The sequence below is a fragment of the Bradysia coprophila genome, assembly GCF_014529535.1.
Source record: "Bradysia coprophila strain Holo2 chromosome IV unlocalized genomic scaffold, BU_Bcop_v1 contig_5, whole genome shotgun sequence".
NCBI classification, from domain to species: domain Eukaryota; kingdom Metazoa; phylum Arthropoda; class Insecta; order Diptera; family Sciaridae; genus Bradysia; species Bradysia coprophila.
In genome coordinates, this window is record NW_023503374.1 from 4964842 (window position 1) to 4981289 (window position 16448).

General features: G+C 34.9%; 1 protein-coding gene and 1 long non-coding RNA gene across 15 annotated transcripts in view; one reads left to right on the forward strand and one right to left on the reverse strand.

Annotated features, from left to right (window-relative positions):
• The first annotated feature begins 313 nt into the window (after nt 1–313).
• On the forward strand, nt 314–7600 carry LOC119071830. The gene is made up of 3 exons (XR_005086734.1): nt 314–543; nt 1796–1797; nt 7590–7600. It is a non-coding gene; the product is annotated as an uncharacterized LOC119071830 (long non-coding RNA).
• Nucleotides 3888–16448, reverse strand: part of LOC119071717 (solute carrier family 12 member 4) — a 152168-nt gene continuing 139607 nt past the window's right edge. For 10 of the 14 annotated variants that reach the window (XM_037176718.1, XM_037176716.1, XM_037176721.1 and 7 more), the window contains 18 exons: nt 14790–14892; nt 14601–14706; nt 14372–14501; nt 14160–14287; nt 14005–14087; nt 13803–13938; nt 11206–11362; nt 10881–11140; nt 10558–10810; nt 10137–10499; nt 9877–10066; nt 9327–9542; nt 9137–9244; nt 8843–8896; nt 5473–5592; nt 5156–5406; nt 4953–5092; nt 3888–4359 (listed from right to left, as the gene is read on the reverse strand). In XM_037176718.1, coding sequence (XP_037032613.1) covers nt 4268–4359; nt 4953–5092; nt 5156–5406; nt 5473–5592; nt 8843–8896; nt 9137–9244; nt 9327–9542; nt 9877–10066; nt 10137–10499; nt 10558–10810; nt 10881–11140; nt 11206–11362; nt 13803–13938; nt 14005–14087; nt 14160–14287; nt 14372–14501; nt 14601–14706; nt 14790–14892 — 2890 coding nt within the window. In that variant the 3' untranslated portion in view covers nt 3888–4267. The remainder of the gene's footprint in view (nt 4360–4952; nt 5093–5155; nt 5407–5472; nt 5593–8842; nt 8897–9136; nt 9245–9326; nt 9543–9876; nt 10067–10136; nt 10500–10557; nt 10811–10880; nt 11141–11205; nt 11363–13802; nt 13939–14004; nt 14088–14159; nt 14288–14371; nt 14502–14600; nt 14707–14789; nt 14893–16448) is intronic. The other 4 variants (XM_037176726.1, XM_037176729.1, XM_037176722.1 and 1 more) reach the window with 3 other exon arrangements.

Consider the following 16448-nt stretch of genomic DNA (forward strand, 5'->3'; position numbering starts at 1 on the left):
TGGAGTGCTGCTAGTAAATGAACTTTACTGACAGTACCCCGCGGAAATGATTCATTACGTTACGACATTAATGTTAATTTTCTGTTTCGCTGCGTCTTGAATGTAAAATATAACTTACGTAACAGTTACAGACTTACAGTAACAGACATTGGTATTTTGACAAACATAAATAAAAATGACCGAACAAGGACATAATGTTCTTAAGTTGCTTCTTTCTTCATAAGGCTACACTGACGTCATTTCAAAACACTTAAGCTGTAAATAGCACTTTACGCTACCAGTACTAAGTACTACCAGTGCTGCTTATACAGGAATTTATATTTTGTTTGTTTGTTTGTATACTATGAAATTAGTGGTTATAGTTAAATATGTGGTAGGAATTTCTATTATTTTTAAATATTTTCTTCTATTCGTTAAATTCTCTACGAACGATTGTACGTTTCTCATCGACCACCGATCGATCAGTGAAGAAAGTTCGTCGAATGATAGTTATTTCCAATTTAAATTTTATTTTTTTCGGAAGAGTAAAGAGTCTCTATTATAGTTCTATGTAAATTCTGTTTGAATAAAATTATGGCATTTTAGTTTTGCGGATTAAAGTATTCTTGTAGCGCGTACATGAATTTTTCATTTTTATTTTATTCATTCATTCAACTTAAATGGTTTTATCGAGCAAAATTTTCTATTGTTTTAAAGTTGCAAGATTGAATGGATTTTTGTCGAAATTATCATCTGTTGTCGACAACGAAGACCAAAATAAGCGATGAGCTCTGACTAGTGCTCTTATATATAAGAACCAAATATTCCGAAACGAATGAAGTAAAAGATTTCGTGTCAAATATTCAGATTTAATTTAAACAACAAAAGTAACAGATCTGTTGAATATATCTTGGAATGATCGTGGCTTCGGTTTATAAACGGTTACATTTATAAATTAATATTTGTACCTATTCTTCATATTATAGGCCGCAGGTCGTTAATAGATCGACTCTTACATTTTCTCTTTGTTTTTTCGTGTGGTGAATCACTCAATCAAAATATATAGACCTACGGATTTTCTTTTCTCATTAAGTTGTCGTTACAGTTTTACCTCTTTGTCTGAGATTTACTATTTAACAGGAACCAGAATCTGTTTTTGAGAAAATGTATTCTTGATTTTCTCGAATCTTTTTGAAAAAATCCTTCGAAAAATTCGTGAAATTTGACAAAAATTAGAGAAAGTTCTCGAAAATTAAAATTCTTGATCCACACTAAAACCGATTCAGACGATTTCGAAGGAGTTACGGTTCCTCGGGAATAACAGCTCCGTACGAATAATGGTTTCATAAAAATTACTTGCAATTATAAGCGGATTAGATGCCTCATGTAACGATTTCTTAGGAGTTTCATTATCACAGGATTCACTAGGACCCACCAAGAACTGCGATTCCCAGGTAATTGTCTAGTGATTACGATTTTGTTTGTAGGAATTTCGATGTCGTTGTAACTTCGATATCCAAGAAAGGATCAAATTAGTCAAAAAAATTTGATAATACGAAAATCCATTCAATCAAAATCGGTTTTTGTTGTCTGTTAATGAAGAGTTGAAATTTGCTTATTAATTTCATGTTTTGTAGCTAATTTAATTACATAAGTTTCTATTTTATCTGTCTATGTTTCAATTTTTTTTTTTTTATTATTCTTCTTTGGGTTAAATATAAATTTTTTGTTTTTATTTTCATTTCTTTTATTTATATAAGATTTTTGTCTCTTTTATAATTTCTTATTTAAAAATATTTGATTCACAGTAAATGAGCTGTTTTTTAAACACCAATTTGTTTTTTAATCATATTACATTGGTGTTTGATTATATGTCTATTATTTTTCAATTTTTTATTTAATTTATTTTTCTCAATTGTTTTCTTGAATAATTATAAGTTTTTAACCACAATTTTTGTTGTTTATAACTTTAAAAAAAAGTTCTGTCTTGAAAGGAATAAAAACCATTCACGGTAAAGAATAAACCTTTATAGACCAGGAGCCTGTGTGCATCTCAGTGCCTCATAAGGTCATAGTCTTAAGCCTATGCGATATTATTATCTCCGATACGAAAAACACTTTCTTTGATGGCTTTGATTTTTGAGCGTTAAGAGGGACCTAACGAACCAGGGCCTATTTTTGGGAAATTGATTTCCTAAATTTGCTAAAATTTTCCGAAATTTGGCAAAATTTTCCAATATTTGCTAAAATTTGCTAGAATTTCGGAAAATTTTTGGAAAATTTTGGAAAATCTTAGCAAATGTGCCAAATGACAGAATGAAAATAAATATTTTCAATGAAAGTGAAAGAGCCAAACAACATTCAAACTTTCTGTCGTGAAGTGACAGCTTTGATATTTTGACATTTTTGACGTTGTCATTTTTGACATCTGAAAAATGTCGGCATAACATCAACTGAAAACGTGAACTGTACACAACATTTGTCTTTAAATAATTAATTTTGAATAATATAACAGTGTTATAGTAAACCCTTATTGGAATTTTACGATAATGCTGTAATATTGTTCAAAATTAATTGTTTAAAGACAAGTTTTGTACACAGTTCACGTTTTCAATTGAGGTTATGACGCAATTTTTCAGATGTCAAAAATGACAACGTCAAAAATGTCAATGTCAAAACTGTCACTTCACGACAGAAATTTTCGATGTGGTTCGGCTCAAAAGGTATAGTGTTTGACTAATGAAATTTTTATATTTTTAACTAGTCAGACACATGAGTTCTTTCGATGAATCCGTTCATTTTCATCTGTCATTTGGCATAACAATTCCTTCGTTTTGACAAGGTTCTGAAAGCACAGGTTCAGACAACTCTGAGTTGTTCACGAAGGCGGTGACACACAAATTTGGTGTCACCCGACTTTGTGGTTGTCTGAACCTGTTCTTTCAGAACTTTGCGTTTTGAAACCAATTTGAATCTTCATATCAGAGAATGAGATAATATGGAGGATAAGGTGTAGTGACACTATGAAGGACTGATATATACACAGGCCCTCCGTCTATTAAATGTGTTAGATAAAATTCATTGAATTGTAACGTATTTTGATATTTACAGAGTTCATTTTCCCGCCTTTTTCTTTCCTTCTTTTCCTTAGCTTCTTTAAACTCTAAAATTTATGTTTTCTTAACAATTTTAAAAACAAGTTTAAAGTTTTCTTTTTAACTCTAAAATATTTACAAAATTAATTGAAAGGCGAAAAATACTCAATATATTTTATGAATACAGGTAACGACCTCTATTTACACAATTCATTTGTTTTACTCTTTTTTAATGTTGCTTGAACCATAAAAATTACATAAATGCTAAATGTTAAATGAACACAAAAACTGAAATTAAATTTTCGTTTTCCGCGATTAATTTATAGTTTTTTGTTCATTTAAATTTTCTTTTCTTTTTTTTAATTAAAAAACTACAGTCTCAGTGTTTATGTTGGGTTTTCTTTTCTTTTAAGTTTACAGGCGAAATTAAGGAAAGAATAAATTGAAACAACAACACATTTCGTAGGCCAAAAACAGGTTACTCTCTTTATTTATACACATGCGATAACGATGAACATAAAATTGATTATTTATAAAAAAAGAAAGAAAAAAATAAATTCGTTTAAATTAAGAAACATCGTAATAATAAATCTAATGTCAAAAAGATTGGTTTTCTATTTGGTAAACCGCGATTTACAAAAATCAAAATGTTAGACTAGAAATAATAATTCCATTCCATTTCACTTTCTTTTTTTTTCTTCAAAATTTTATTTATATTTCATTAAATTCATTACTTAAACCAAAAAATGTATAATTAAACGAATGGCAGTGTAACTAACACAATGATATCCTTAATCTTAGTACTTTATATAAATCTGAAGAAGAGTTATCTATACTCTGACCTCTTGCACACACTCATTCGACATCGACATTCAACGAAAATTATATTTTACTTTTTTTTCTTATTGTTAATGCTCTCAGCATCTTATAACCGATTAAAACGCTCCACCCTAAAGTTTCTACTCAAAAATGAAACATTTCTCGAACGCACAAACAAGACTCGAGTCGAAACGAAAAAACAAAACAATACAGAAACGCGCGTTTTCTTAATAAGGTTCTCGTGCGAGAATGTGCCGACTTTAAGCTAACACATACAACACTTTTCATTCAATTATTTTCTTTTCTTTTTAGATATTTTACATTATTCTTAGAATTTTAAAACTCAATCGGTATTCGGTCGAAGTTGTATGCTTTTAAGAGTAAATTGTGATTACTTCTCGGCCGCCACCTCGCACCATCAAAACTCGCTCTAAGCCCTCGGTTAGAACTTCTAAGAATTCCATGTCTGCAATAAAATCGAAACAAAATATTTGTGAGAAAACGACCCTTAACACCAATGCATGTGTCATCAATCAATCTTTCTCGTCTGTTATCGACAGAGACGACAAAGATATGCAACAGGCTCTTGCTATTACGGCCTTTTATATGAAAATGGTAAAACAATGAAGTAAAAGATTTTGTGATGAAATCTGTTGAAAATACTTTCATCAAAAGAAGTAATAGATCCGATAATATAGTATGCCTGCCGCCCGAACAATTTCTCTGAATTGTCTGAACTCAACTAGCAAAAAGCTCAGGAAGTTTGTGATCAATTGAATTGTTATTACTAATCAGAGACGTTCATCGATTCATCTCCCAATTTACAGTCAATTCAATTCTTACATGTTTAAAGGGTTGTGAAACAGCAGAGAAATGTAAAGGTAAGAGGACCGTGCAGCTGGATAGAAGGAACATGAACATGTGATGAATGTCTCGGTTTCTGAAGTCCTTCTAAATTGCGCGACCATCATGGAAACGAGGGCAATGAATTCTATAAAGCTCTTAGCCTTGTACTAATGAAGACAACAAATATAAAAACTAAAAACAAATTCTACTTACAATTGCTTTCCCTTTCCATTCGCGTATCCTTTGGTGGTCCGGGCAAATTGAGGATAACTAACTGGGCATCGTGTGATTTATTTACAATAACTTCATTTAATTTCACAGCCGTATGCATACGTCTCACATTATTTTCGTCACTGAAATTCAATTATTCAAAAATTATTTACAAATACGGCCAACCCTAAACCACAAGACATTACGGTTTGATATTTGATTTTCGTATATTATCATCGTCGGTTGCCTGCTGTTCATCCTCGTCTTTTTCGGATTTCGTATCCATGGCAAGCTTTGTGGTACTATTACTCGGTGATGTGTGATTGCTTATATTGTTCTCCGTTGGTAGTTCGTCGTCCTTCTTGTTGTTAATATTATTTTCCATCAACGTTTCCTTTTCGGTTTGCTCTTCTGCCGCTGCCTTTTCGATTTCTTTCTTAATTTCCTGTGGTAACAACTAAGCAGCGTTAAAATAGAATTCGAAATGATTTCCGCGTTCGACGGATGTATGTTCCGTATATACCTTTTCCAATGATCCTTCGTCTTCGTCCTCATTGACCACATCATTTGGCTCGGTGAAACGAACTTTCGTTGCGGTTCGAGCATTATCGGACGCATGATGATGATCGACGATAGCTTGGACCTGTTAAATACAATAGAATCGAATTGTAATCACTTGATACCGCCAACAAATTGATGCATATTAATATCAATAATATCGACAAGCAAAAACCGTCAACTGAATGAAAAATTGTTTGAAATTCGCTAAATTAAATCGACAAAATTTATGAGGAATGAATGTTTATGGCAAAAATAATCCAAAACAATTTCTAAGGACTGGTCTGCAAATATAAAATGACTGTAAAAGTGTTTGTATTTCCACAATGTTTTTATGTTTGATCAACGCTATACAAGTTGATTAGGTTGTGATGAACGAACGTAATGTTATATCCTGTACAGTACAAGCAGTATGTATACATCTCTCTCTCTCTTTCTCTTGGTATCATCGTTTACATCTTTTCTCTATACTTTACAAAACACATTCTGAAAATTCTGCAGAAAATTCTTGAAAATTTGATCCATTATGGCAATAATTAATTGAATGAAAATTGTGTCGATGCAGCAAAAGTCATATACACAGAGAAATTCATTCGAGAAAAAAAGGCGAGAATTGCAAAAGGAAATTTCAAACATGTAGAGACGATGATTTCCTTTCCTAACTTCCTGCTTAAATTTTCATTTTGCAGAAGAAATCGAGTTTCATTTCGTTAGCTGGACATAATATGCGATAGTCTGCACATTGTACAATGTATATATATCCAAGTCGATGGAATGCATTAAAGAAAAATTTAATTGCTTCGAAACTGGCGGGATTATTGTGCTTTAATTTGCGAAAACCAAAGATCCGTAAAAAGTTTAACTGTTCAGAGCTCGTAATTGTAGGGTCGTTCTTGATTTTTTTCAATTTAAATGCTTGGAAAAATCAATGTCATTGCTGGAATGGACTGTGTCGTATCCATTGGGAATCAAAACAAGTAAAATTTTAGATCTACTACTTCAAGGAATCATTGTGCTTCTTGAGGACTTAAACACTGGTACACTGGTACAGGCGGGACTATGTTTAAGAATTTCGTTAATTATCTAGAATTTTTAAGAATTTGCTTAAAGTTTTCGAATTTCTTGAATTCTTGAAATTCTTTAACTTAAGAGGCTCCGGTATCTAGCTAAAATTGTAGCTTACATATGTGTGCCTCATACTACATTGTTGATGATATCTTTCCATCAGAATCCTTTTTCAAAAAAGTACGACCGCAATTCCGACCACGAATGTGTTAGTTTTCAAAAGAAAATCCATTTGGTTGTAGTCGTTTGACCAGTTTTGAGGAAAGTGAGCATTTTAATAAAATTTTCATAAACAAAACTGCTCACGTTTCTCAGAGCCGGTAAAACTGCTAAAATCAAATATATTTTCTGTTGAAAGCTACCACATTCCTGGGCGGAATTGCGGTCGTACACTTTTCAAAAAGGATTCTGATGGAAAGATATCATCAAAAGTAAACTAAAATCCATTATCCAGTATAAAAATCGACCTAATGAATGCTTTTCAGCAAAGCACCGATACCTCTTAAATTGAACTAAACTTAAACTAGGAATTCGCAAAAATAGCCCCTCTGTTACAATCTGTAGATGTCATCGATTTCAATCCAATCAATCTATGCCATGTCGACTCTAAAATACCAGTGCCAATTTTTGAAAAACTGATTTCCCATAATTTTCCAATAATTCTGCATAGGAATCTACAACTCGCATTCTCGCAACTCTACATCGAAATATATTCACAATGAAAAGGTGGGCGGAGACTGGGAAAGGACGAACGAAGAGACATTTTAATTTGCGTTGAAGAGACGGCCAAATTGAAATTGAATTAAAATTGTCTTCGACGTCTTCTGAAATAGAGGTGAGCGGGCTACCCGAAGTCGGCCAAAAACCCGGCCCGACCCGAACCCGACCCGACCCGGCCCGAACCCGAGTCAATTTTAACGGGCTTCGGGTTGTTCGGGTTCCCAAAATTCAATTCGGGTCGGGTTCGGGTCCGGCCCGGGTTTTAAATTGAAAATTCAAAACCGACCCGAATTAAAGTTTTCTATGTAAAGTCACAGCGTTGGACACTTATATGTGGATCTAACTTAGGCAATTTCGTTTTTCTTGTAAGAAATTCAAGAAACTGTTTCAAAATGAAATATTTTTTTGTGTTTTCTAAATAATTTTCGATTTTAGCGCGTTTCAGTATCTTTCGGGTCTCAGTATCTGTCAAGTTTCGGGTTAGGGGCCATTCACAAATTACGCACGCTCTTAAGGGGGAGGGGGGGTTTGACAAAAGCGTACGCTCAATACATTTTTGAAATTTTCTCCATATATTTTCGCGTGCAAGGGGGGAGGGGGGGTCTGTAATTTCGAATTTGGTGCGTGCGTAATTTGTGAATGGCCCCTTATCGGGTCTCAAAAATTTAATTCGGGTAGGGCCGGGTTTCAGTATCTGTCTGGTTTCGGGTTCTCGGGTTTTAAGAATCGATTCGGGTCGGGCACGGGTCGGGTCGGGCTTTGAAAAAACCTCGGCCCGCTCACCTCTAAAATGGTACTGCCAAAAACGAAATGTACCTCGACCATTACTGTAATTATGTTCAAAAAGTCAAACAACGGCGCCTACAAAAATAACAAAATCCACCAGACGATCATTTCACCATTTACTGAAGTAGTACCACTACTAAAGAACTTTTGAACCAGATACCACTCCAGAAGATCAATATCTTTTACATGCTACATGCGTCGAAAACCGTACTTTCATGTTTCAAGCACTATTTTTGACGCCCTCAGCATGTAAAATCCATTACATAACTCGGGATAAAAATGAAAAGTCCCGTTTTAGTGTGTTTGTTGACCTCGGCAACGCATCGGAACAACAAAATTCACAACGAAAACTCTACTTTTCATCTTTTTATTCCCTGGTCGTGCAAAATACTATTACAAACTAGAGAATCCATATTTCTCTACAAACCCATCCGTTCAATATTTTACATTAATTTACAGCATGGACAGAGCAAAATGTGTAATATGAAATGTGTTTTGTACATAGAAATGTGACGCTGCACAAGTATAATTTTGTATAATTTTGGAATGTGCATCCGGGTGTGGTCCAAATGAAGTGTATTAATTTTAACAATGACAAAATGAGATGAGGACGAACGAGCAAATGAATAAAATTTGATGGAATGATCAAAAAAAATTAAAAAATTCTTTTTTCTAGAAATCCAACAAATAATATTAAGGAAAAAAAAACCAAAAAAAAATCCACTTCGATAAGTTCTTTTTGCACAATTTTGTTTTCTTTTTACCAAAGGCATTTTATCCTCGCCCGTGCCTTCGCTGTATTCCACCAAAGATTCCACCTTTTGTGTGAGTGAAAATAAATTAAGAGAAAGAAATTTGTTTTTGTTTTTATAATTAATTAAAATGTAAAATACGGCGATGAGTTTGTGTGTGGCATTTATAGACACAATAACAAGAAGAAACAGTAATTTTTCGATTTATTACATAGAAATACTATAAACATAGAGAGGTGTGTTCGACCAATTGCATTTGAGAGTTTTAATTGAAATAAATAAAGAAATTTTAATGGCAACACTTACCACTCCCAAGCTTTCCTTTTTGTTCAACCGTAATTCTCTCAACATTTGATTGCGTTGTTCCATCATGAGTGTTCGCTCGTACGTATAAGCTGATATGTCACTATTCATCTACACCATTGAGAACGAGATACAAAAACAATCGAAATCAAAATCACTTCTCCCATTGCTCTCTACGATTGAATCGAATTACCATTTCAACGACTTCAACTTCAGCAGCAATTCGTAAATGGTAGAGGAACATTTTCAGGTCCTTCTTCATTTGAATCGAATTGTCTTCCATTTGAGCGACCGTAAAGATTCGCAATTTACAGTTTTTCCATGTGCGATGTTGTTTCAGGAGGAATGGTAGCAACATCAGAAGACCGCCATCATGGACAATCCACCAAATATCGATGTTGCCGCGGATCTGTAATTGATTGAGAGTCAGTCGTAAAAGTGTTTCATGAGATCGTTATGTTGGTTGTCGCCTATACTGGTCAACTATGGCAAATAATCTAAAACTCTCGGGTGGAGGCGGAACCCTACCACGAAATCAACACGAAATTACACAAACTATCTAATCATCATCTGTTATCGACAATAAAGACTAGAAATCAGCAAGGATTTCAGTCGAAGGTGGTCTTTTATATAACAACGTGTATGCTAAACTAATGAAGTAACAGATTTTCTTCAAATCTGTCTAAAATACCTAGACGAAGTAGCACACTCAACAATTTTATTTACTGATGACCGAAACGTACCTTTTCAGTCGAATCTGGGAAGAAGTTGATTCCTTTCGGAATAACCAGGGCCATGCGAGACGAGGTAACAACACGACATGTCTCCAAAAACGTTTTCCACGTACGGTCTGATTCACTTTGCCGCCATCCATACGGCCAGCCCAATATCACAGTATTCGGTTTCATGCCACCTAAACCGCAAGTTTGAATTCTGAAAGGGTAGTTAAGGGAATCGTTCAGGAATTTCAATTGAAATTGTGTTTCCATTCGTTTAAACTTACATTGACGACAGTCCATCCACCATATTTCGAGCAACAAGAACCTCGACGAAGCCTTTGACACGTTCCTCTTCCATGATGCGTTTGATATTTTGTTTCGTTTCGTTTGATTTTTGAACTTTTTTGGTGAAATCTCCTTGCACCACCGACACGCAGACAGTTAAACCTTTTCCAGCTTTTAATTGCGAAGCAAACGAGAAGAGTTTGCGATATTTCGGTATATTTTCATCGGTTGGCTTCACCATGATCATAATTTGTGGTCGCCAATTTTTGGTATGTGGTGGACCTTCTTCCAAACGCAGTAACGAGTATCGAGCCGCAGTCAATGCCATACCGCGAATACCATCACCCCACTCTTTCTCCGCACTGTAAATTCGTGCTTTAGAATCTGTTTCGGTTTCAATGATTTGCGACGGTTACTCACCCGCGATATTCAATGTACTTGTAGATGATGACGGCCATGGTCATAGCAATTAGAGCAAAGAACCATGATGTCATGAACATAATTGATATGCACAAAGCCAATCCGAACAATGACAAACTCCAATGGTAAAATTTAAATCGGGGACGCCAGTTCGGTGTACGCAAAAGAGTTTGTACAGCACAAGCCAAATTAACGAATCCGTAACACATTAGGAAGAACATAGACAGAAGAGGAGCCAAAATATCAACGTTACCTAAGGTAGAAACGAACAAAAAATTGTTGGCGACGATGCAATTGATGCAGAGGCTGCAGTGTATCCTTACCTAAAAGAATACCACCCTGGCAGATGAAAACGGTCAATATTAATGCTCTAGTCGGTTCGCCGCGGCTCGATGACACAGCAAACGGGCTCAAAAACGGTATAGTTTCATCTTTGGCAATGGCTTGTAGCAAACGTGGTGCGCCAGTTAAACTTTGTAGTCCAGCACCCAGCGTCGACAAAAATGATCCAATCAAAATAACCCATTCGTTGGGCCAAGCAATGTTTGCAACCACTAATTTACCACCAATTGATGCACCGAATCTGGTGGCATTGGAAAGTTTTTGTTTTATTATTTGTACGAACTGTAGGTGAGTTCGGATATGTACTTGTCTCTTAGCAGAAGATTATCAACTGTACCAGCGAACAACAAGACGCATGATAGATATACTGTGCTAGTAGTGATGATAGCAGCAATTGTTCCGATTGGAATACTTTTCTGGGCATCAGCTAAGTCACCCGATCTGTTAGAGCCCGCCATAATTCCTGTTTGAAAGAAAAAGTCGATTGAAAAGTTGATATTGAATAAGAAACAATTCTGAGTGCCTGATTATGCAAAGTGAAGTTTTGTTTTTATTTTGCTGCTTGATTAACGACCCCATTAAACTCTCAAATTGAGAGTCTCAATCATATCCTTTCATAGACACGAGTATTGATTAATCACCTACGATCGAAAAGTGATTGCTAAGAAAAGCTGAAATTGTTGTAATGTTTTTGTTTTGTTTTTCGTCTCATTATGATCCTTATGGCACAGAAAACGTAGTTCGTGACTCGTGACGAAAGCAGAATTTTTTCTGTACACGTCTTAAGCTTGTCCTACTCGGTTTCGCCTCGTTAGGACAAGCTTAAGACTAGTCCTGAAAAATTCTATTTTTCGTCACTTGTGACGAAAAATACTATTGTTGTCTTGCGGCCAGAAATTGTATCATTGCTGTCTCGCTTAAAACCGGTTTTTCGGATTTTCTGGTCGCAGGACAACGAAGTACCGTCCTCTCTTGCTGGGACATTCTTTGTAGAGGCATGTGGAATGCATTTCTCGCCTTCGGCTCGAAAAAACTTCCCACACACCCCACCAAAAAATGTCCCAGCAAGATTTTGTTATACTATTCATCTGTCGTCCTTCAAAATTTCACTTTACGATATGCACTTTACGTATCCGCTTTTCAAAGCGTTTTTAAGATCATATATCGTAGCTCCAGAGTTCAGGCTCATTAAAAATTGTACCGACAAAACTACAACGTCTGTTTGAAGTAATAGATGAAGCTACAAAATATTAAAACTTGTAGCTGTTTTCGTTTGTAGTGTGTGGTGTATTATAAGTAAAATGACGCCTTAAGTGTGCCTCCTAATTTTAGGGAGTACCATAAGCCGAGAAATAAATCCTAAACATCTGTTTTCGACAACGACGACTAAAGTAGGCAATGAGCGGCTCCAAACAAATCTTCTATTATATTGCCAAATGTAAGGTCAAACAAACGAAGTAAAAGATTTTGCATCAAACACTAGGCGATAGTTTTTCAAAAGAAGTAGTAGATTGTGTGGTGGAATGCTTGCTATGTGTGCAAAATTGAAATTTAAGATATCTAAACACACCATTTACAAACGACCAAAGTATAATATCAAACAGTCCAACATTTATATCGTAAACGGACGGGAGTGACAATAATATCGAATTGCGATTCATTGAAGCAATAACTGTTCATAATTATAAAACAATTCGCAATATTCAAGTAAAATAGTAACCTTAAACTCACAAAAGCAGCAGCATCAGCTCAAAATGAACAATTTCCCTTTTTCGCTATTTTTGTTTCACTGAACATAATTACGAGCATTTCCTTTTGATGAAATAAATTATAATTCGCAGAAAACTCAGAACGACGACGACAGTGAGCCTGTCGACCTCTTCTCCCACATCTTTTACTTTAATTGAAATATAAACCGCTTATTGAAAATGCTGGATGATTATACTTTCATAATTTCCGGTTTTGTTTTGGATGTGTGTGTGTGACTGTACAAAGCATACTCAACTTCTATGAGTAAAATGTGAAATTGGAAACATAAACGGAAGTGAAAAATAAAAACTTTGCAAACTTTCCCATTGCAAAAAAACGAAAACAATTTTCGTTTATTAAAGCACAAAACTTTATAATTTTAAGAAAACCACAATTTCGTTTATTTATTTATGGAAACGAAAGTTAAGTTAAGTTCATTATTTTACAATTTTCCTTTACTCCTGAGCTGACCTTTTATTATCGTTCGATGTAAGGAATGCACATCTCATAGCGAAAAAATAAATAACTCAATTGACAAGGGTCAACCAAAATATTTCAAATTTTTTCCCTTTTTCTTAACAAGAAATAAACTAAACTGGGAGTACGTGTGGGTGGTTAAACTAGTCGATAAAATTTTTTATTGTCAAGGTAGCGTTCGAACAAACGATACAAAACCATAAAAACCAGAAAATCTGTGGTGGATCGTTAAACTCCACTAAGAGAACAATCTTGACAGAACTAATTACCAGAACTTTTGGTCTAGGAACGTGATTATGATTAAAAAAGGGCCTGTTCGTAAATGACATGACATCGGCATTATAAGTCTCTTTCACCATTCACCGAACTTTGTATTCTCCACAACCTATCTCCCCTCTATCATGATTTGGATTTTACATGTTTCTGTTGCGCATTGTATCCAAATCAAAATTTTTGAAGATCTTCAAAATAACAAGGGATCTGGCTACAGGCTTGAGTAACTGCTAGCTATTTGCTGTTGATAAAGACGACAAGAATACACTTTCAGTTACTACTAGAGAAGCAAGTCCCGAAGACATCCTCCTCATCAAGTGCTTTTTTCGCAGATGCCAGTGCCCTTAACTACCCATACAGTATTACAGTCTTATAGTATTAAGCAATTCCGAACCGAAACATACCTGTAACCGACGGGAAGAAGATTCCAATCAGCAGAGTAAACGTCGTTGTAATATCAGCATAGATTTGATTGTATGTGTTGTCACTCATTCTGTCGATGTCGACGGGATCTTTACCGTATGCGATCAGTTGGCCTTTCTGTTCGTGAAATTATTTAGTTCGAAAATTTCGAGAAAAAATGAAAAAAAACGGAAAATTTCTTACATCCATAAACGAGTTTCGCAAATTGTCGAAGAAAACACCACTGGCTAAGCCCTTGATACCTTGAACGATGCTCACTTCATGGGCTGTAAAGATGTGAAGAGAATGAAATGGACACTAGTACCGTAACGGTAGAAGTACATTCCGATCGAACTTACTTCGATAATATTCTTCGCACAATCCGGTGGAAACGTTGCAGTAAGTGTTGTACAACTTGGAACCAATGTCTTTGGTACAATTTCCAATGTCAACATCTTTCACCAAACGTTTTCCCAGCACACACAAACTGGGAAATAAACGCATTGCAATCAGTGGAAATAAATATTGCGGTGGAAAAACGAAAACTAATGGGGGCCGCGCTGTAACTTACTGTAATTTATCATTGCCATGAAAATTATCGAATATTCCGATGTAAACCGCAATAATGGAGAAAATAACACAAGCCAATGCGACGGCCGCAAATTTATTAACAAATTTTACTCCGATGAACACGATAGTACCTTTAGCAGAGAGGGGATATAAATTGCAGTTTGATAATATGAGTTATTTACACTAGACTATTCTCTATCTATTTATAATATTTTGTGTATTTTATGTACCCATTACGCATAGCAGTCCCGTTCCGAATACTCTGAAATTGTTATACATCGCATCTTCCGGATTTTGATCATCCTTGAATATCATTAACGATGGCGCCATATAGGTCTAATTTAGATATTGGGAAACAAGAAACATTTTGTTATTTATTCGAAAATTATTTAAATTTTATCTAATTTAAAAGCACTTACTAGAACAATCTCTACAGCACCAACGATGTACATCGCAGCTGCTAATGTAGTGCCCGTATAAAATAGCAATCCAACGGCACCACCAAATTCAGGACCTAATGATCTATAACAAGGATAAGTGTATGTTTATAATGGGAACTTTTATCGTTGAGCTTTATACACAGTTTGCATGAGTTGAACACATTTTAATTACTTTTCACTGTCAGCAGTTCATGCGGAAAATGTGGTGGTACAAAATGTTTTTAGTGTGCCACACTGTTAATATGGGCACTTGGGGTTAATTGCCCTTTGGGTCATAGATGACCAGCCAGGGATTTGTACAACTGAAGTGTGTAACAGCAATGATAAAAAAAATTAAGGCGCAGTCTTTGAATCTACATACATTATTGTAGAGAGAGAGGTAAGTGTGAAATATGAAAACGACGAGAAAAAGTCGTTTCAATTAGTACAAGCCTTTTGATCTACATCAACGCACTTCAAGCAAAAGTGCTTCAAATGACAGCTGCCAAATAGCTATTTTGTACGGTTTTTCCAAATTTTATAGTGTCAAAATTTGTTTGATACACTGTCCAGTTTCAGTACTCTATTTACAATACATGCTTGAAGTGCGTTGTCCACAGACATAATTTCAAAATGAGAGCAGCTACGCCATCTGTTAACTACATCATAGACGACGGTAAGCAACGACCTCAGGTAACGTGTTCATTTATAGTACAATGTATGTGAAAACCAGTGAAGTAAAAGATTATCAATCTTTCAAAAATACTTCAATCAAAAGAAGTAGTAGAGTCGCCCTTCAAACTAGCTATATGATTGACTGTAGCCATATACTCTTAGTCTAATTTCAATGTGGCCCTGGCTCTCATTGAAACGGCACTGAAAATATATTGCTTTCGATGTTACTGTACCGACTATGCCAATAAATAAATGAAAAAAAAAACAGAATTTTGCACAAAAAAGCGAACAAAAACATGTACATTAGTGTACCATAGGGCATTTATGTGACATGAAATAATTAATGGATTCGGAAACTTATGTCTACGATGGCAAATTGTGCGATTCAGTCGACGTAAAGGTCAGATGAAAGAATTTTTTCTTTCTTTGAAATTGGTGAAAGAGATTTTTTAATGCGATTAGTATTCAGCTTTCGTCAAAGGACTGTGTAATACCAAATTTTATGTTCAAACTGATGAAGTAAAAGATTTTGGATTATTCTGTTAAGCTGGTCCACTTATACAATCAAAACTGTTAATGATTGTTTATACGGTTAAAGCTGCATACAAGCTAGCGCGTATTATTTATTTTTATAAAACAGTTTTGATTGGTTGTGTGAATCGCTGAAAAACAGCTGAAGCAAATTCATGCTGAAATTTCACTGCTTCCAACTGTATCAAAATAAGTAATAGATTCGATACAACTATTGCTATAATAAGCCAATCGTCTGTGAACCATTAAAAACCTCTCTTCCTAACTTGTTTTGCCTGTTCTTCATTTTATAAAAATTTCTTGTTGAATAGTTTCTTATATGTGAACATCTCTAAAATTTCTCGATTTTGTGAAAACATCCGGTGTTGACTAGGGTGTGCACAACTATAAATAACTGATCTTATGTTTACTGGCCGGGAATCGAAAATATTTTGAATTTCGCTGACCGACAGA